Raw genomic sequence first — 19,755 nt, forward strand, 5'->3', positions numbered from 1 at the left:
CAGCCTGTGCTACCTTTACGCACTGGGGTAGGAACTCCGCACACGGAGAGCCCCTCAGAAACGAATCAGGCTTTTGAGAGATGCTGTGAGCGTCTGTCCCGAAATGAAGAGAGAACAAACCCAATGCCTCCCTTAACTTTCTGGAAGCATCTCTTCTGCAATTACAAATGACATACATTTATGGAGTGACGACTTTTTTTTTTTTTCTTTCCCCCAATTAGTCTGAAAATGCAAAATACTGCTAGGGAAATAATTACAGGAAACTAGCTCTCTCCTCTCCTCTGTTTGAGCAACGCTTACTCATGTAAATTACTTGCATGAGTAAGGATTATTTGCAAGACGAAAAGCATTGCATCAGATCCCCAGTTTGGGAGAAGAGATGAAATCAACATGAGTTCGTAGTAACTTAGCTGCTGATGAATGAACCAAAGGCAGATCCCCACTGACAGTCCAGCCTCAGCAGAAGCAGCACTCACGACGATGCAGGGCAATGCAGAGAATGTCATACCATGCAAAATGAATTAGTTGCTTGTTTGGGGTTTTTTAGGAATTGTACACATCACGTCAAATACCATCCTTGGATTTAACGAGCACCGGCTTTGATATATATTTTTAAGCCCAGTCTAATTAATGCCAACACCTTTAAAAACATAAAAACACAAGGCACTAACAAGCATTTTGCTCTAGAACTGCTTCTGCAAAGGTCAGTCGTTCCACAGCCCCACGCTACCCCTTGGAGCAGAGGGGAGTAAATGAGCCGGAGGAGGGTTTGGCTAGGACGCCCTGGGCTGCAGGGCTCGGGGGCTGAGCCCACCTCGCGCCCCCCAAGTGCCATGGGGCCAGGGTGCTGTGCGAGGAGACTGGGCAGGGGCTTTTTGCTGGCAGACAACCGGCATCTACTTCTCACAGTTGGGTACTGGAAAAGCTGGGGGACTGCTTTCCACACACACCCCGTGAAACCATTTCAAGCATGACAGCGTGTTCTTACAGCCGCTCCCTACAGACTTTCGCAGCCCCCCGAGCATCCTCCTCCGAGCCCTGTGTGAGGTGGCTGCTGTCGTGGAGTTCTTCCCATCCCCTGCAGGACGTGACACAGGGGACCGCGCCGGTCCACAAGCGGCCGAGAAAACCAGGGCAAGGTAGCATCTTCCTCCGGCAAAACAGACACTCTCTCCATTTTGGTGGTGGCCCTCCCAGGAATGGAGGACGGCCACTTCTTCCCTGCTGGAGGGAAGGGGGAGAAGGCGGCTCCCACTCTCCGACCAGCACTGCACCTGCTGTGGCGTTTGGGCTTGACAGTGAGGCCAGAGGCAGCACACCCGGGGCCCCAGTGTTTTAAAAGCAGCAACAAAGTTTTCAGTGAAGTAGAGCAAAACTCTTCTAGCTCACCTAACAGTGTCCCCAAAGGCACCATCACTCTCACAAAAATGTCTCCGCTGCTCCTGCGCAGCAAGACTCCTGGCCCAAGCGTGACGCCGGAGCCGGTCCCAGCCTCTCCACGCGTGTCGCTCCAGGACACAATGAGCATCGGGACCAGGAGCGCTCATACCTGAAGCGCGCAACCAGCCCCATCCCATGTCTGCCATCCACTGAGACTCCCTGGGAAGCAATCTCCGGCTGGCTCCTGGGGCTGAAGGAGAGTTTCTCCACAGTGCTTACGGGGATGCTGAGTCTTAGGCGGAGGGAGGGGTACCTTGGCGGAAGCACACCTTGGGTTTGAACCCTTTGCTGCGTCTGGGCCCCAGCGTATGGAAACATCCGGTTTTAGCAGCAGTCAGGGTTATATTTAAATCTGGATGATGAATTCAGCTAGCTATAAAAAGCGGTATTTACACTTACCGCTGATTAGCTCAAACATTTGGCAATCAGATAAAATACACCATCAGAAATTTCTGAGTAACAGAAGCATTACATAGCTCTCTGCTTCTCCTCCCTCCTCACAGCCACTAGCTGAATATTGTCATAGTGTCAATGCTGCTATTACGGAAAACAGGCAGCGAGCTCCTTCTATTAATCATGCCACTAGCGCAGGTAGCTGCTAGCGACTATGCCTAAATCTCCAGTGGGCTCGATCACAAGCCTGCCATTCGACCGCTTGCCCCCCTCACCAACAATTTTATTGACAGTGAGCGCCCCTGTCGCCCTTTGCCTCGGACACCGCAGATTTGCAATACATGTTTAAGCACCGGCTCGCTTCATCCCTGCTCCCCGAACGCAAGACAAGGTGTTTTACCCTGCTGGCAGTCCCATGCCACAAATAAGGTCTACCCTGATGGCTATAAGCCGCCTCTGACTTGAAAGCTGCGTCTCCTCCCGCAGAAGGAACCCAGCCCGGAGTTAGGAAGCCTTGCGACCCCAGAGGCGGCCCTGCCACCGCTTTGGGGACAGCTATGGACGTCATTTACGTAAGGAACCACGACCGCGGGGTGGTGAAGTGAAACAGCCGCCCCGTGCCCCGATGAAGCCCGTTGCCCCCACCCAGACGGCACTTTGCAAAGCGTCAGCCAGCACCCAGGCTTTTGTCTCTCGGCTGCCTGCGCATCCCTGGGCACAATTCGGATCATTCCAAACTATAAAAATCAATAATAAAAAATCATTCCGATGTCTATAAACAAGTTAATGGAGTAAGTGAAACAAAGTACATTTCTTAATGGGAGTGTTATGTTGCCCTCTCTAGGCCCTGGCTCTCAGTGCCGGTTTCTGTAGGCTCCCTGCCAGAGAAGTATCACTCAGAGCTGTTGCTGTTGCTGCTGCTGCTGCTGCTGCTACTCTGCTAATGAATGACTAACTGAGGCCAGAGGGGAAATGACATCACCGGGGTGTAAAACACAACTGCATTAGGAAACTTTTTACCTGCTTTACATTTGTCATAATTATTCTACACAGTATGACCGGCATTTGCATAATTTCAAGGCGTGCCATTATCTTAATTGAAAATTGTTTTCATATGGTTGAATAATGCAGAATGACATCAGTTAAAGCCCCAATGAAATGCACAAGTATAATCACACGGCTAATTACTAGCGGTGTTTGCATGTAAAAATAAATAAAATTGTGCATATTATTAGGAAGGTACATGCAGCTGAGAACTCTCGCACCGGAGCAGCGTTTCACTCGTAATGGTAGGATTAATTTTCTCTGATGTTCCTACCACAGTAACATGAGCTGATCATTAAGGTGTATTAAAATGATTTGTGTCCCTTTCCTCACCCCCCTCCCTTCCAAATATCTTTCATTTTACACACACACACGCACATGAGACACACAGAGGCACAGTTTTAAATAGTCACCACGGGCAATTTCAGAGCATCCATTGCTCACTGTCATCTCCCTGATTCTTAGGAAAAGGCTCCCTTATCTCAGCCGCACGCACAGAAAATTAAAGTGAAGAGGTGGCAGCGAGCGAAGGTGGCTCTGAAAAGCGTTCGACTGCGTACGCATGTCTATGGGTACACGGCTATGTCGGCGCCACACGTGCCTCCGAAAACAGCCCCTGCGGACAGCTGCCCCGCGTTGGACCGACACCCCCCCCGCCCCAGCATCTCCAACAGAAGTTCCCCCCAAACATCTCGTGTCCCGTCCCCCCCGCCCCCCCCCCGGTCTCCCACCCCTCTCGGGGACCCCTTCCATCCCCGCAGCCCTTTCTGGGTACCTCATTCTTCCCCCTCCCCACCCTCACGGACCGTGCTGAAGCAAGAAATCTGAAAAGCAAATAACGGGAGGGAGCGGGGATGGGGCGGGGGGAGCGGCCCGGGGCGGGGGCGCAACCTGCGCGGCTCCGCGGCCCCATCCCGGGCGGTGCGGGGCGGGCACGGAGCAGAGCGGCGGCGGTGGGTGCCGGCGCGCAGCGTGTTTGCGCCGGCCGCCCGGCGGCTCCGAAATACGCCCAGGCATATCTGCAAGTTATTTGAATGTATTATTCCCGTACCTGTCATTTATCACTTTATTCAACACGTCCCTGCCAGCTCCATAGCTTTTGATCTCCCTCAGCCTCCATTTCGTAATTTCCGCCCTCTTAAACATATCGAACACTAAAAAAAAAAGCCCCGAACAATATCGAATCCCCCCCCCCCAACATTCCCCTCCCCTCTTTTCTGTGTGTTTTGGGTTTGGGGTTTTTTTTGTTGTTGTTGTTAACGAAGCCGGAGAAGGGCAGGGCGAGCCCCGCACGCACTCCGCTGCCCGCCGGGCCGGGAGAAGCCCCGCACTCCGACCCCCTCTCCTCTCCGAACCGCTCCCCCCTCCCCCCCCCCCCGCCCGCACAAGTTCCCGGGCAACGCGCATCGGAGCGCCCCGACGGTGCGGCCCCTCCGCGCTGCCCCGCCACGCACAGCGGGGAGGGGGACGCGGAGGGGGGGGACCGGGGGGGTAGCCGAGCCCGGGGCATGCAGGTGGGGACGGGCGCGGAGGGGGGGGGGGGGGGGGCCGGCGCTGCGTTTACCACCTCGCCATGGTCACTGGTCCTGCCCTGGGGGGTGTCCTCGGGGAGAAAATAAAGTTTGGCGCTGGAGAGAAGTTGCCGGCTGGTGCGCTCCTCCCAGAGCAGCTGCAGCTCCGCGATGCAGGCGGGCTCCTCCGCGCGGCACCGCACGAAGAAGAAGTCGCCGAGGGAGAGGACCCGCGCCCGGCCGCCGCCGCGGCGCTGGAAGCGGAACGCCCTGTAGAAGACGTAGGGGCCGTGCGAGCCGCACGGGGCGCCGACCCACTGCGGGGAACAACAACACGGCAGCGGCATCAGCGCCGGCTCCGCGCCGCGCCGCGCAGCGCCGCGCAGGAGGAGGGAGGGCGGGCGGAGGGAGGGAGGGCAGGCGGGAGGGAGGGAGGGAGGGAGGGAGGGAGGGCGGTGGGGAGGGGAGGGGGCGCGCAGCGGCGCGGAGGCTCCGCGGCGGCGGCGGGCGCGGGGCGGGGCGCGCGGGGCGGCGCGGGGCGGCGCGGTACCTGCAGTGCGCTGCGCTCCATCGCGGCTCCGGCGTGATTGAACTCAACATTCTCCCAAACTTGTTGGCGTGAATGGAGCCCGGCAGGTCCTGGCAGGGCAAAGCCGGCCCCGCCGCCCGCCGCCCCCCGCCGCCGCCGCCCCCGCGCCGCCCCACCGCCGCCGCCGCCCCTCGCCGCGCCGCGCGCGGCGACGCCCCCCCCCGACGCCCTCTCCCCGCCCCGACGCCCCGCCGACGCCCCGCCGCGCCCCGCCGACGCCGACGCCCGACGCCGGCCGGCCCCCCGGCGCCCGCCCCGGCCCGGCAAAAATGCCGCGGGGCGGCGGCGGCACCCGGGGGGGCGGCGCGGGGGCGGCGGGGCGGCGGCGGGGGCCGCCGCGGCCCCCGGCGATTTTTGGGGGGCCGAAAGGGCGGGCGGGCGCGCTGCGGATCTGACAGGACCTGCCTGTATATGTCTAATATAAAGACCATTTCCTGCGGCGCGAGGGGCGCTGCTCGTCCCCGCGCGCGCCCGGCGGGGCCGCCGCGCTCCCACCGCCGGGCTTTGCGGAGCGGCGCGGAGAGCGGGGGCTGCCTCCCCCTCCCCCCCCCGGTGGGCCCGGCCGGCCGGCCCGGCGGCCCGCTGAGGGCGGGCGGCTCGTCCTGAATTTATTTATCGGGGTTTTTTTTCCCCGGGAAGGGAGGAAAGTGGGTTATCGATTATATAAACACATCAATATTCATGCGCCGCCGCGCTGTGCGGAGAGACGCGGCTCGGCCAGAAAAAACAACGGCAACGGGGGAGGGGCGCGCTCCCTCCGCGCTGGCGGAGCGCGCAGCGGGACGTGCCGGCACTGCCGATCCGCCGGGCGCTGCAGGAGCCGCCACCGCGGGGGGCGGGATGGTTCCGCGGGCGCGGACGGGTGCGGGACGGGCGGCTACGCGCCCCGCCCGCCCACCCCCCGGCGGCGCCGCACGTCGGGGAGAGCCGCGGGGCTCTGCCCATCCCGCGGAGCTTCCGCGCCCCCGCGTTAACGCGGGCAGCTTGGGGCGCCGCCGCAGAGCCGCCGCCGCCGCCGCGGAGAGCTCCGGCCAGGGGGTAGGGGGGGGCACCGCCGGCTCCGCGGGGGCAAGCGGCCGCGCCGGGGGGCCGCACCCGCGCAAGGACCGCCCGCAGCGCCGGGCACGGAAAGTTTCCATCAGAGCCCCGTGAGCCGCAGCCCCGCAAGCAGATGCCGCTGCGTCCGGCGGCGGTGCGCGGCCCTCCGCGCCCGCGGAGCCCCCAGCCATCCCCGGGCAGTGACGGGCGGATCTCTTGGGGGGGTGGGGGGGTGTCTGTCCTTCCCGCCTTTTTCCCCGGGTGCTGCCTCGCTTCGCGCCAGCGCAGCCAACCGTAGCTCCGCGGGGCGGGGGGACAGCGGTGCGAAGCGGCTCTGCGGGGACCTGCCCTCCCCCCCATTCCCCAGTACTGGCACTATCTCCCCTTTTTTTGTGTTATGCCCCCCAAGCCCTCTCCGCGGACCCTGCTCCCGGGGGGGGCCGAGGGGGAGGCGGGCGGACACACGCTCGAAGCCGCCTCGGCGGGGCAGGTCCGGCCCTGCCGCCTCGAAACGGCGGGGACGGAAATGATAAATAAAGAAGCGAATTAAAAAAAAAATCCTTAATAATGACGACAGCGGTGACGTCAGCACCGCGTGCACCACGACATAGCGGGGGGGCAGCAACAAGTGCGGGCGGCGGCGCCGCTGCCGGGGCGACCCCTGGCGCCCGCCCGCCGTACCGCGGAGCCGTCCCCGCTATAGCGCGGGCACCGCTGCTCGGGGCCCGGGGGGGGGCGGGGGGGCCGCCGCCCTGACGAGCCCGAATCCGCGGTGCTTCTGAGCGCATTTAGCCTAGAAACGCGCTTTCCACGTCCCAAAACCAGATTTCACGGTGTTGCGTGGGCGGCCGAAGCAGCTTTGGTAAAGTGGGGTGGAAGGCAGGAGGGCTCAGCCCGCGGTGAGCCGCGGGGGAGGATTTTTGGTGACTGGGGATAAGGAGCAAGCCCCCATCCGCGTGAGGTGCGGGCGAAGGCTCGCTTGGCCCCGGGCAGAAGGCATGGAGCGGGCACGGGAATTTGGGCAGCGCTCACAATGGCACTGTGAGGATGAGGGACTTCACCCCAACATCCTCGGTGCTCGTGTCAGGCTCCCCTGGGACGCTGGGTGCTTCTCTGGGGGGGGGAGGCTGCTTTCCTTCTGGTTCCTCTGGAGGAAACACCAAATTCTTCCTTCCAGTTTGTAAAAGGTTTCATGTCTCCTGACCTACATCCCTCTGAGATGCCCCGAGTGTCTGTCCGGCCTGTGGGGCCACAGTTTCTCGGCTCGTACTGCGGCGAGGTGGAAGAAAGGGAATTTGCTTCTGGCGTTGGGTGTGCCGGAGACAACGATCCTGGAGCTCAGGCTGTGGGAGAGCTGATGTGCTCTCCCAGGGCTTCAGAAAGCGGGAGCAGGCACTAGAGCAGCGGGGCTGTGAGCACCAGGAGGAGGCTGGGACGCTGGATGGGGCGGGCGGAAAGCCAGAAGGTACCAGTGCTCGGCCTGTCACCTGGCACTGGTGGCTCGTGTCTTGGATGGGCAAAACCAGCAGAACAGCTCAGAAGAGTTGCTACTAGCAGCCCTTTCGGCCACTAAAGTCTGACGCTTTGTGCTGGAGAGCTCAAGCCCCCGGTGGAGGGTGTTTTGCAGGGGCTGGGTAGGTATGGGAGGTGATGCGAGACCCACACTTGACACATCCCCGCAGAACGGGGAGTGCTGCTCCATTTCACCCCCAGTGAACTCCCGGCCAGAATAACTCGCATTTCTTCAGCAATTCACCTTTGTTTTCACTGACCTTGGCGTGTTTAATCAGGGTTATATTCTCACACAGATAAAACCGTCCTCAAACGATTGTTACAATATATTGGGCACAAACAGGTTTTTATTTGTTTATTCATTTTCTTTATCTCAGGCAGGTAGGGCTGCTCCTTTCCCACAATATGTAATCAGGTAGCAAAGAGAACTTCCCGTCTCCGTTTGTGCCCGAATCTCTCTGCTTCTACCCCAGCAGCCAGAGCCCACGCACCGCTGGCAGCCTTGGTGCTGGCCCTGAGATCTTGTCCGCTGCACAGAGCACCACTCACGGCTCCGATAGTTGCAGAACCCCATCCTTCGCACCTTGCTCCTTGGGAAGCGAGCGTCCCTCCAAGCCATGGCGTTCTAACTGCTGTCAGGAAGGTGGTGAGGCTGCACGACCACGCAAGGGCATGTTTTGGTGTGCTCAGCAGGGATCACTTATCCGTGCAGCACACTGGGAGGCAGGGGTTATGCACGATGACCCAAGCCGCCACTGCATGCACTGAGCTCCTGCAGGGCTCCATCTCACCTCCAGGTTCTGGGGGAGCTCAACTCCAAAGTCCATATTTGAGCTTACGTCCATAAGGGTTACATTTAAAGCCAGAATTCAGACAGTGGGACAATCTGATGTTCACTTCAAGATCCAGCTCTCTAATGTCTAAAAGGTCCCCTGAGTAGGTAGGTTTCTTCTCACTGACCTTTGATTGTCTGAAGGTTTGGTGTCCAGTGTGAGCCGGTGGCCCAGTTTCACACCTTAGACACCAGCAAAAGGCAATTCCTGCAGGCCACTCGCCGGGGACACCTAGTCTCCCACAGGTACAGACTTGCTTCACTCGAAGCAAAGGTGCACAGAGCCGTCAGAAGAGGACGAGGTTTGTGTGGCCATCCGCCCACCGCCCCGCAGGTCCCCTCCCTGCCGCTCCCCCAGTGTCCGAGGGGCAAGGGGAGGGAGCCCAGCACGGGCAAAAGGAAGGGTTCACCCTCCATCCCCACGGCTCTAGCCCCCAGCCCATGGTGTCTCTTCAGCCAGTGCCGCTGGGAGGAGGTGGTAGGACCATCAGCACCCTGCTTAAGTTTCTAACATTGGTAGCATTTTGAGTGGGATAGCAACAGGGGCTGTGGCAGTACAGAAGAGCACCTATTCCCAGCAGCAAGGGTATGCGTATTCATCATTGCTCTGACATAAATTACATAGGAGCATTCTCCCCTTCCAAAACTCTTTATACTTCAAAATAAAATTAAAAAAAAAAAAAACACAAACAAAAAAAACCCACCCAAAACCCACAGCCTGTTTATAGCAGAAATTGAAATTCCACATATAATCAAAAGTTGGATTTTGTCCTGCAGGCACTGCATAAGTTTCTTTGTATGAATATTTTGTAACTTTCTCTGGCCAAAAGAAATGTGCAAAATGTTGTAATGTTTCTGTGCTTTCCTTTGGACATTCCAGGCTTTTGCTTAAGCTTCTAATAAAAGGCTATTTTCAGTGGAGGGAGAAAAAAAGCAGCCTACAGTATGCCGAGTCAATAAAGTAATGCAAAACCATAAAACACAGCAATGATAACAACAGAAGATCAGTAGATTACAAAGGAAATAAGATGGGGATCAGACAGAGCGGTAGCTGGAAATGAATGCATAGAAGCCAAATAAACAGCCAAAGTTGAACCAAAAAGCATTCAAAGTGTTAATTTATTAAATAACATTATTTTCATGCCTTACAATTAAAAATAGTTGCGGTCAGGCATGTTGGGAGACAGGAAGCAATTGGAGTCTTCGAGCCCGGTTTCATGCTTGGGAGGAAACGCAGCCTGACCCACTCTGCGAGCTGGGCTGTGCCTGTGCGGGGGCTGGCAAGCCAGCATTGCTTTGGGGTGCCCAAGTTCACTTACTGATTTTCTACTCAGAGCTTTTCTCTTCCAGGCTTTTAAGGCACGGAGGAGTTTTGTGGGGAGCACTCAGGGTGGGAGATGGAGCCACAGCGGAGCTGCGAGGGTGATGCCAGCCCCTGCTCCCGCTCGGCACGCGGGGCAGGATGCAAAGCCCTTTGAAGCTGCTGGGAGGCCCTGTGTTCACTTCAGCAGGTTTTGGGATCACTCTCTTGCTTTGGGAGCCCTTTAGATCAGACGTTCGAGTCACCAGCTCGAAGCATTAAAAATTCCAGGAGTCAGAGCATTTATCTTCCCTCCCAAAAATCCACCAGCCCCAATCAGCAACCTAACCGAGCATAAAACCCCACATGAGATCAGCTTTCAAATCCCAGCCTTTAATTCATATGTGCATTTGGAGTTATTTTTATTTACCTTGCATTTCTTTTTGTCATCCCGGCATCATATTTTTAACCTCCCCTGTAGGACTGCTAGCAGCTCACCTGAAACAAGCACCCCACTGCCCCAGGGCTCCCAGACTGGGCTGGTTACAAAAAAATAATCATCACTGAGTATCGAGAGATTTAATGGTAAAAAAGATCCGGGGTGGGACAGATCACCTGCCAATGCAGAAACTAGGAGGGTGCCCAGATTGTTGCCGAGCATTACAAGCCCCATAATGAGGGGTGCAGCCATGGGATGGGAAGAGCCGGCAGTTCGGCAGCCCCCAAAATATTTGCTTAACTCACCCGGTAACAGTAAGCTGAGGCAGCTGCTACCTGCTGCCTGGAAAGCTGGTTTCATGTTGTGGCACATGGTGATGGGTCAGCTAAAACAGAGCCCACGCAGTTTGTGCCTGATCGGTTACTAACTAAGATACACTTTTCAGATGCTGTTAATTGAGTCTGATGAATTTTGCTCCGGTGGGACCTATTATGGGCAAAAATACAAGTGACATCAGAGCCATAACTCATAAAAATCAAGTCCCTGAATTACATCTGAGAGCAATATGAAAATGCAAGTGGGATTTCAAATGATATCAAATAACTTTCTGTCATACCTTATTAATACCACAGAGCTAATAGAAACAGCTATATTATCATCCTAATGTCATTATACATATATAATACACACGCGCGCATACACACAAACAGTGTGTATAATTATAACAACATTATTTTGTTCACACAGCCTGAAAAATGTGATTAGATGGCGGCTCTGAAATGGCAATATTCAATCAGGTATGACTTGTATATTGGCTCAGAGCACAGTCTTCTACTTATGTAAAATTATGCCTTGTTATGTGCAGTCGTAGCGTGGATGGCTGCGAAGGAAAGAGGGAGCCGAGGCCACAGACATCATTTCATCTCAAGTCGGAAGGGCTGAATTGTCATTTCAAAGCTGAAACACTGTCACTGTCCAGCGAGCTATCCCCAGCTATCCTTTCTTGCCTATATCACTTCAGAAAACATGCTAATTTATCTGCTAAAAATATCTGCCTACTCACAAAATCCCAAATGAAATCTCTCCACTGGAAATGATCCTAAACGTGACCAAACTATTTCTTTTTTAATCATAAAGCTCGGAAGGGGACGTCGCCTGGTAGGGCTTTAGATGGGCTTCAGTTTCCAAACGGCGCACGGGAAACATGCACACCAGCCATTTCACATCCAGCTCCTGTCAAATAATTTACCTCAACTGTTTTTAGTGAAAATATACATATGTATATATATCCCTGCGTGAGGGGGATAGCTGGAGCTGGAAATATCGTCGTAAGAATGCCAGGCCATATTTACCCAAGTCAGTGGTCAAAGCAAGTTGCTATTCTCGGTGTACCAGATTTAAATCGGTTTAAGTAAACAAGCTGACCTCTTTCCACTTAGCAGGTCTTAGCCGTCATGGCTTTTTTTCTGAGAAAATTCTTTTTTTTTTTTTTGTAAATTCAGCAGGCCCCAGAGGAGGGTAAGCAGCTACCTCGGAGGGAGCAGCCGGTGCTGCCGGGGAGCAAGCCAGGGAGGGCAAGGCGGGTTTCCCAGGGAAGGGATGCAGCAGCCAAACTCAAAATTTGCCTTTTTCTGCCCTGCCCTCATTTGAAAGCAGGGGACTTCACCTCCTCATTTGCCCTGAATGCCTTGCCCATGTCTAAGTGCTTATGGCAACTCTTGCTCTCCTGTTCTGGGATCGAGTTTTTCTGTTTTTCCCGGCTTGGTTTGTGCAAGGACAACTGACCTCCTGGTTATCGAGACCTTTTTTAACAGCACTAGGATGAGATGCAGTGACACAGAGAAAGAGCTCCTGAAGTCCCCGGAGTACCTGCAAGGCTGCTGGCCAGCCCTGCGCTTGCAGGTGGAGGATGCAGGGCTGGTGTGTCCACCGCCACCACCTTGCTCTTCCCTTTGCACGCCTGTTTTTTCCCTGTCGCTCTAGCAGTCACTTCTACACATTTATTCCCACGTCTTCATCCTTTGTCTGAGTTACAAGTGCAACAAAACTGATGAGTCACTCATCTAGCACAGTGTAGCGATGTTCAACCTTTGGCTAAGCTGTCTTCGAGCTCTTCCTACCTAAGTACATACTTGAGGCAGCTCAGCAAACAATCTGCTGGGGACTGCCCTGCAACTCGCCTCCTCCCAAATTTTGCCTGAAAAAGGCTTTTGGCATCTGATGCCAAGTGGCAGCAGAGGAGAAAAAAAGCAAAATAGCTCCTGGTACCTCAACTCTATGGCATGAAGGCTGCTTCTTGCCTCACAGGACAACTGGCTCAATAAGCAAGTGCTCCTCTGTGCCGGGTGGCTGTGGTCCCCAGCGCTGGCATCGAGGGGGGGGGGGTGGCCAGTTCTGCACCTCCTGCTGAACCGGCCTTACAGTCCAGCTGAAATAACTACCGATTATAAACACAAGACTTGTCTGGTAAACACTGGAGAGGACACAGAAGCCATTCCTCCTCCTCTCAATTCAGGTACATGTGTCAAACTAAAATACTAGAGGGGAAAAGGAATTGATCTGCAAGTCCAGCTCTGCCAAACACATGGGGTTATCCAGCCACCGTTTCCAGGGAGCACAGATATCTGCCACACCAGAGAGCCTTTCTTCTCCTCCTTTCCAGCTCCTCTTTTTCTTACCCAAGTGAGCGTTGGACACGTTTCCGAAGTACAAGAATCTCTGAGGTCTAACCACCATGGATCCAAGCCTCTAGGGATGATAGAGTTGGTGGTTTTTTTAAAATCCTCTTGAGAAACAGATGCTTTGGCTCATCTTCATTATACCTAGCCTGATTTATTTTAATTGCTCTGGGTATCCGGAATACTATGATTGCATAATCTCATGCACATGCCTTTAGAAGGAAGCCTTGGCTGCAACGCCAGGAAGGCAATGTTAAATACGGAAAAAGTACTACGCAAAGTCTCATTTATTTTGGAAATCACTGGAAAGAGTTCTGCTGAAAATTCACAGCAAAACATATGCCACATTTGAATAATGATTTTGAGAGGTGCTTTACCTAGCTTTGCAATAAAAAGGGCTCTGAAAATTGCAGTCCTTCAGAAAGCTCTCACTCCCAACCCCTGAATTTCGGTGAAATCAGAGGACGGTTAGGTCCATGGTGGCAGCCTCAGGGTTGGCTGCCAAGGGCGAGGTGAGGGCTGGCTGCCTGGCACTGCGCACCTGGGGGGATCGCTTCCACCCCGTACGAAAATAACCAAAAAACAGTAACCTAACAGAAAACCTGTTTTGAGCAGGGTCAATGGGAACCACAGGCTCAGGACAGTGAGAAAGGAGGCGGCCTGCTGAGGTCTTCCCTTCCTGGGTTTAGAAATACAGGACTTCATCTCAATAAAACAAAGCAGGAATAACAGGACTGCAGAGAAATACCTGAATATAATCCACTTGTCTTAACTGATGCAGTGCACAAGATGCCAAATATTTTCTGCTTGGGAAAAAAGGTCTGCAGTTAATTCTTCCAGTTAATAAAAAATATTATTTAAGGTACTTCTTCATAATTGGACCTAGAATAAGGATTTATTTTGAAGTCACGTCAATACATTATCTGTTATTAAGACGCTGCTTTTCTGGAGAGGGATCCATATCTTACCAAAAGTTTATTTTTTCTCTGTATTTTTTAAACTTATCTCATTGAACAAATTAATACCTGCCTTAAATACTGTCCCTGAAGCCAGTGGGGATACTCTGTGAAAGAATTTGATCAAGAACTGAAAAAAAAAACCCAAACCCTTTGGCTTATTGATATGCTTTCCTGTCTTCTAGGGAAAGGAAAAGCCAGGAATTTTATACATAACATACACTGTATTAATTATTTAAAAACATGCAACTGAGATTTTGTTTTGCAGGAAACACAGGCAGTTTATCCTCACGAGCCTTAGTGTCCACACAGAGAAACATATGTGCATACCCTGTGCCTCTGGATGCGCAACAGATACTGGGGGGGATGATTAACCAAACACGGGCTCTGCACAGTGCTGGGATAGCAAGTCCAATAAACTTCACAGATGAAGGAGGAGACCCATAATCATATCTTCTGATCTTGAAGTGAGCACTTTTCACTTGAGTTCACTTGGTATCATTTGTCTGGGACCGAACCGGATTCACGTAGATTTGGCAATACCCGTTTGCCAAGCCAGATCCCAGGAGCACTGTCAGTGCTACCATACCCGGCTGGCAGGCACTTTGCAAATAGGTTGTATGAGGGGCTCTGAACAGGCAGCAGTGCCACAATTTACAGGCTACACCTTTAAACGCCCACAAATTTACTTTGGGTTCACAGATGATAATGAGATTCATGTTTGGGAGAAGGACCCCACAGAGACTATCAGGAATATTAATGTTATCACAGAAGTTTATTAGTGCCTGCAGGTTGAGAAATGGGTAAGGAAACCCTCTGGGTTTTGTTGCACTATCAGCAATTATCATGCAAGAAGATTTCTCTTCCTGGTCCTCCCTCTGATAGGGTTTGGAAAAAAAGGCTCCAAGATTGATCTTTGGGAAGTGTTTGGGTTTTTAAACAGTGCAGATGTTTCCTCCATTGCCTTCTGCAAACCTTCATTTCTCAAACAAGAGCTGAGGGCTTTCCCTGTCCGAACCTCTCCAAAGCATTGGCATTTCTAGCCCAATGAACCCGTGTGCCTCATGCTTGCAAAATTTCTACGTGCATCTGCCATCGCACAGAATTAAAATAACCCTTCTGATGTGGGTCTGCACATCTGCTATGTTCACATCTTTCAAGCCAAGCTACAGCCCTTTGCCTCACTCCCCTCTTCCTCCTTGTGCTCCTGTCTCGTCTCTGCTGGTGGAGGGGTATCACCAGTATTGGGTTTTTGGTGGAAGCAATGTGGTGCTGTTTTTTGTTCAGATGCCAAGAAGTTGTCGGCGATCAGCTTCATGAGGAACAAGCCACCAAGATGTGAGCATGGGTTCTGGAAACCTGTTCCTGACACACCAGAAACCCTTCCTGTCCCTTCTCCTCTTTCTCTTTTAATGGGGTAAGGGCTATAAAAACTTGTGCCTTTATCTAGGCTGGGATCTAGTGCCGTGATCAGTCTTTCTGAAAGTTTTACATTCTTTTAAGCTCTTTATACATTAAAGAAGGGAAAAACATAAAAAGGAAAGGAAGAAGCCCGCAGTCAGGCCGACCGATCGGAGAGGAACCACTCAGCACAATTCAGGGCTGCTGCCCGAGGAGGTGGCGGTGCCGCAGAAATCAATGGGCTGGTGGCAAGAGCGCTCAGGAAGAGGGATGTGCTCAGGAGGAGACCCATTTCTCCTGAAAGCTTCGTTAAGGCTCCTCCGTCTAGGAGGTATGGTTAAAGATAAACCAGACTTCTTGGGAGTGCTTCGGCACGAACCTGCCCACGCCGGGTTCCAGAGGAGCTACAGTATGCATGTGAAATTTCAACCATATTTACATTTTGAAACAAAATACAGAACAGGCACTTGCTCCAATAGCCGCGCGGACTGGGATAAGGCCCCGCAGCCACCAGTTGCAGGCTGGGCAGGCGTGCCCTGCTGCCGCCTTTCTGGAGGCAGAGGCAAAGAGTGCTGGCTCGTTTTTCCCAGGCAGCACAAGCCAGGCACTGCCGGCCCCTTGCTGGGAGGTGTACCTACAGCCCGCTGAAGCACCCTCAGCCCAACGGCACCTTTGCTGTTGGACGTGGTATCCCGTTAGCATCCCCCCAACAGAGACGTACCGACACACCTTCCAAACTGCAGACAAGGCCTTAAATTGGTCTTGGTTAAACTCCTGCAGCTCAGTCTGCTTTGAGAAGTGGGGCATTTGCTGATGGAGGAGCTCCGGGCTGTTACATTTAATTAAGGATTCTGCTGAAAGTTCTGCTTAAAATCACAAGGCTTGCTGCTTAGAAAAGCGTAGGTGATTCCCCCAGAGGCCTGGCCAGCATTCCTGCTCCTATTGTACAACATTATTGATTAATCAAAACTAATGCTCACAGCTGTTGCCTGATGGATAATGCCTTTGGTGTTTGCCTGCATATAATTATTTACTACTTTATTGATGTTATTTATTTCTTCATTAAGTATTGTTGGCTGTTTAATTACGTGAAACACAACTGCAAGTGTTGCTGCTAAAAGCCATGGGAAGGGCTGCCCAGAGCTGAAATCTTTCAACCATGAAACTCTAAAAATAAATCTAAAGATAGAAATATTTTAGCCAGTGTTTTGAGTGAAGACCATCAAACCACAAATGTGTTACATGTCATCTGGAAGCTGATGCCAGAGCACCACGATCAGATAGATTTGCAATGCTGATTTGATTGCGCACGGCAAAGGACTTTTGCAGACTTGTATATTTCATTAGATCTCCAAAACACGTAAGAAAGGTCCCTATCTTATTCTTGGTTGCTGAACGTTTGAAATAAATCAAAGGGAAACTGTGATTTCCCAAAGCTTACAGTCAGGAGTGCCTAACCAAGCTCCTTTCCAAAACCAATTCCGGTGCCGAGATCCAAGGACCTCCCAGGCCAGATGCTGGCCCTGTCCAGCGCCCCAGTGACAAACTAGGGAGTCTCTCCAAGAGCTCCCTCCAGGCTCTCCCTTCTACCCCCCCAGCTCTCTGTGAGTGACGCAGACCCAAGGGCCCCTGTGCCCACCCTGCCCCAGCACCCCACTGCCCTTGCCCTCCTCAGAAGCACCAGGCACAGCTGCTGCAGCAGGTCTATGCCTGACCTTGCTGAATTAGGGAGCTGACATCTAATCCTTGGATCCATGTGGGATGAGAAGGGATGTGCTGAGGCTTGCTTAGCTTGTGATGTAAGACCAACCTTAACAGAACCACTTTTCCTTGCCAAGACCAAGCCATGGGGGGTTGGGGGCAAAAATCAGCATCTTAAATTCTATCCGGAAACCAAGAGGCAGTAAGGACAAATGACATTTAAGACATGTTGTGGCTCTCAGCAATCTCTAGGTACTTACAGTTTTAAAAAAACAGCCAGGTACATGACTACAAATATGGTATTAAAGAACTTGGAAGGATCTTCTCAGCCTGCAAAAAAACCAGATGATGCACAAACCCTGCTGTAGCTCACAAATCATTAACGCACCTATAACAGGTCAGAAATAGCCTCTGTATCTCCTTGCTCATAAAATAAAAATCCGTTCTCTGATATCTTTCCAAACAGCCCTCATCAGGCCCTTTCCCCAGGGCAGGAGAACAAATAGCTCTGGCAGTCTGCACTTGGCCATCAGTGTATTTGTTATTTGGTAGCTACGAGCCTGAATGTTTCTACGCAGCTCCCTATAGATCTCTTGCTTACTTCCAAGGTAGTGCAATAAAATTAGTGAGGTCTTAGCCACTGCTTTATGAAAAGTACATGAGATGACTGGTTGCCAAACCTCTAAGTTCCCTATGGCCTCTGTCCTAGGGCAGCAGCCTCTGCTTTTTCTTTAGGAGCCCAGAGGAAGACCAGATGAACGCCTGGCGCCATCAGGTCACCTGCAGCTCTTCCAATGCGTCTCAAGCCCAGAGCGTGAGCAGAAGTTGACCGTGGGGCCCAAGTTCTGCCCATGCTCTCGATACACAGCGTATGCTCACCTCTTTTTTAACTAAGACACGTCGGGGAAAACCTGAGAGAAATAGTGAAAAGAGAGGAAGGATAAAAAAAGAAAAATGATGGCTCTAGGGAATTGGGAATTTGGTCTCTATTTCCCTCTTTGTTTCCTCCCCAACCCCCACATTTTCATGCATTTCCTCTGCCTAGAGCCAGTTCTTCCTCCACCTGTTTTTTTGAAGTGTCACAATCCCTTATCCCTTGTGCCCACATTGTGTGGGTACCATGGGCACCTTTCCAGCAGGGATGCGCAGTGCGATGGGGAGCACAGCTAGGATTTTCAAAGGAAGCTAAGGAAATCTTTACGGAGAACTTGGTGGGTGAGAATTTGGCACTTGGCACCGGCACTCTTCTGCTCTTTTGAAAGTCCCACCCTACAGGAACAATCTAAACAAATGTATGCCCCAATGCTGATAAATCCATTTGGAAAGATATCAAAGAAAAGCTTGCTGGGTTTGGAGACCTTTGAAGAAAGGGAAATATCCTGCCAACCTGACACTGAGATCTATCTTGTTCCACCATGTGGTCCAAATCATCAGAGTCCTCCACGGCTCCCCTTCCTCCTCGGGGCGTGGAGGGCAGCACTGCCTCACTGAAGAAAGGAATTTGGGGGCCGAGAGGACAGCATAATTTGAGGAAAATTCAAATGAGAAATTACTTAACAATGGAAGTTGTTACTGTGTCTAAAAATATCTCAGTGAGTCAGATTACTGAAAACAGCAAAGCTATGGAGCAAAACCATAGCCTCTTCTCAGCAGTCAACTGGCTTCACTCACTAGCCTGGCATCTCTTTCCCCTTATGTTTTTAATATCATAAGAGTGGGGTTTTTTTTAAGTCTACAATAAGTTAATGTTTAATGGATTGCCCTGTACAGTTCTTGGTGTTTACATGTTCTCCAACTAACCAAATTTGTAGAGCAAATTAAAAGTCTGTAAGACCAGGACAAGTGGATTACAGATATTTGTTGCTCAGAAACTATCGCCTCATTCAGTCCCACATGTCCCCCAAATAAACGGTTTCAATTATGTTTTCACCTTCCCCAGCAATATTAACATCTCTCCCCACTGCTGGCCAGGGCTATGGCTCCTTAGTCTGCAACTGTTACGGCTTTGTGCACATAAGCTTCCTGTGAATGCGTCCCGGTGTTTGCAGGGTAACTTATTAAACCGGGCTGGCTCAGGACCAGGCACGCTAGAGAAACGTGGGAGAAGGAAAGGTGGAGACTACAGTGTTGTTGATGCCTTTTTTATACTACTGAGAGGGGTGGGTGTGGCCCTTTTCTTCCACCAACCAAAATATAAATAGCCAGTGAGAGTCTTCCACTCCCCGACGAGCAAATCACTGCCGAGTGAGCCATTCCCAACACCACGCTATAGGGTGCTTTCTTGGTTTCTCCAGTTTTCACATGCGAGTGACTTCGCCCAGTCAGTCTAAAGGTCCCGAGACCCCTCCCTCCTTCAGACCTGGCCCAGGTGGGACCCTGGGCTCTGGCCCCGTGCCCACCCTGCGAGCAGCTGTGAGGGAAGCCACCAAACTCCTCAAAACCCCACGACACCGATGGGAGGGCAGGGCAGCCCGGAGACGCCGCCTTCCCTATGCACATGCCGTAAATCTGAATGTTACCCACTCTGCGTGATGTTTTGGGTTCATTTTCTGCGTTGCTGAGGTCTCCCTGTTGATGCAACCCGAGGCAGCTGATGTCCCCGTGAGGGGCTGGGGGCACTGGGCAGCACTGAGCCCACTGTCCTTCTGCGGGAAGGGGCGAACAAATCCCTCCGTCCCACCCTGCGCGGGGCAGCTGGAAAGCCAGCGGCTGTAGTAACTTGGCACAGCGGGACCTAAGGAAACAAAATGAATTTTTTAGGCTAGAAAACATCAGAAAAAGGAAATGGGGCTTGTGTCATCAATGGTGCAAATCCCACCGGTGCTGGCGGGCCCAGGATCGGGCCCAGGCTGCACCCCTGTGCTTTCCCAGGCTCATGAGGATATAAAATTCTGGTTTTCAAATGACGGTTTAATTTCTGG

General features: G+C 52.8%; 1 protein-coding gene across 6 annotated transcripts in view; it reads right to left on the reverse strand.

The window, feature by feature from the left end:
* Positions 1-5,054, reverse strand: part of ARID5B (AT-rich interaction domain 5B) — a 125,512-nt gene extending 120,458 nt beyond the window's left edge. Inside the window, exons 1-2 of one of the 6 annotated variants that reach the window (XM_052799240.1) lie at positions 4,939-5,054; positions 4,445-4,705 (exon numbers count right to left, since the gene is read on the reverse strand). In XM_052799240.1, coding sequence (XP_052655200.1) covers positions 4,445-4,705; positions 4,939-4,959 — 282 coding nt within the window. In that variant the 5' untranslated portion in view covers positions 4,960-5,054. Of the gene's footprint in view, positions 1-4,441; positions 4,785-4,938 lie in introns of those variants that run through there. The other 5 variants (XM_052799239.1, XM_052799242.1, XM_052799241.1 and 2 more) reach the window with 5 other exon arrangements.
* Positions 5,055-19,755: the final 14,701 nt, after the last annotated feature.

This window comes from Harpia harpyja, chromosome 10, assembly GCF_026419915.1.
Source record: "Harpia harpyja isolate bHarHar1 chromosome 10, bHarHar1 primary haplotype, whole genome shotgun sequence".
NCBI classification, from domain to species: Eukaryota; Metazoa; Chordata; class Aves; order Accipitriformes; family Accipitridae; genus Harpia; species Harpia harpyja.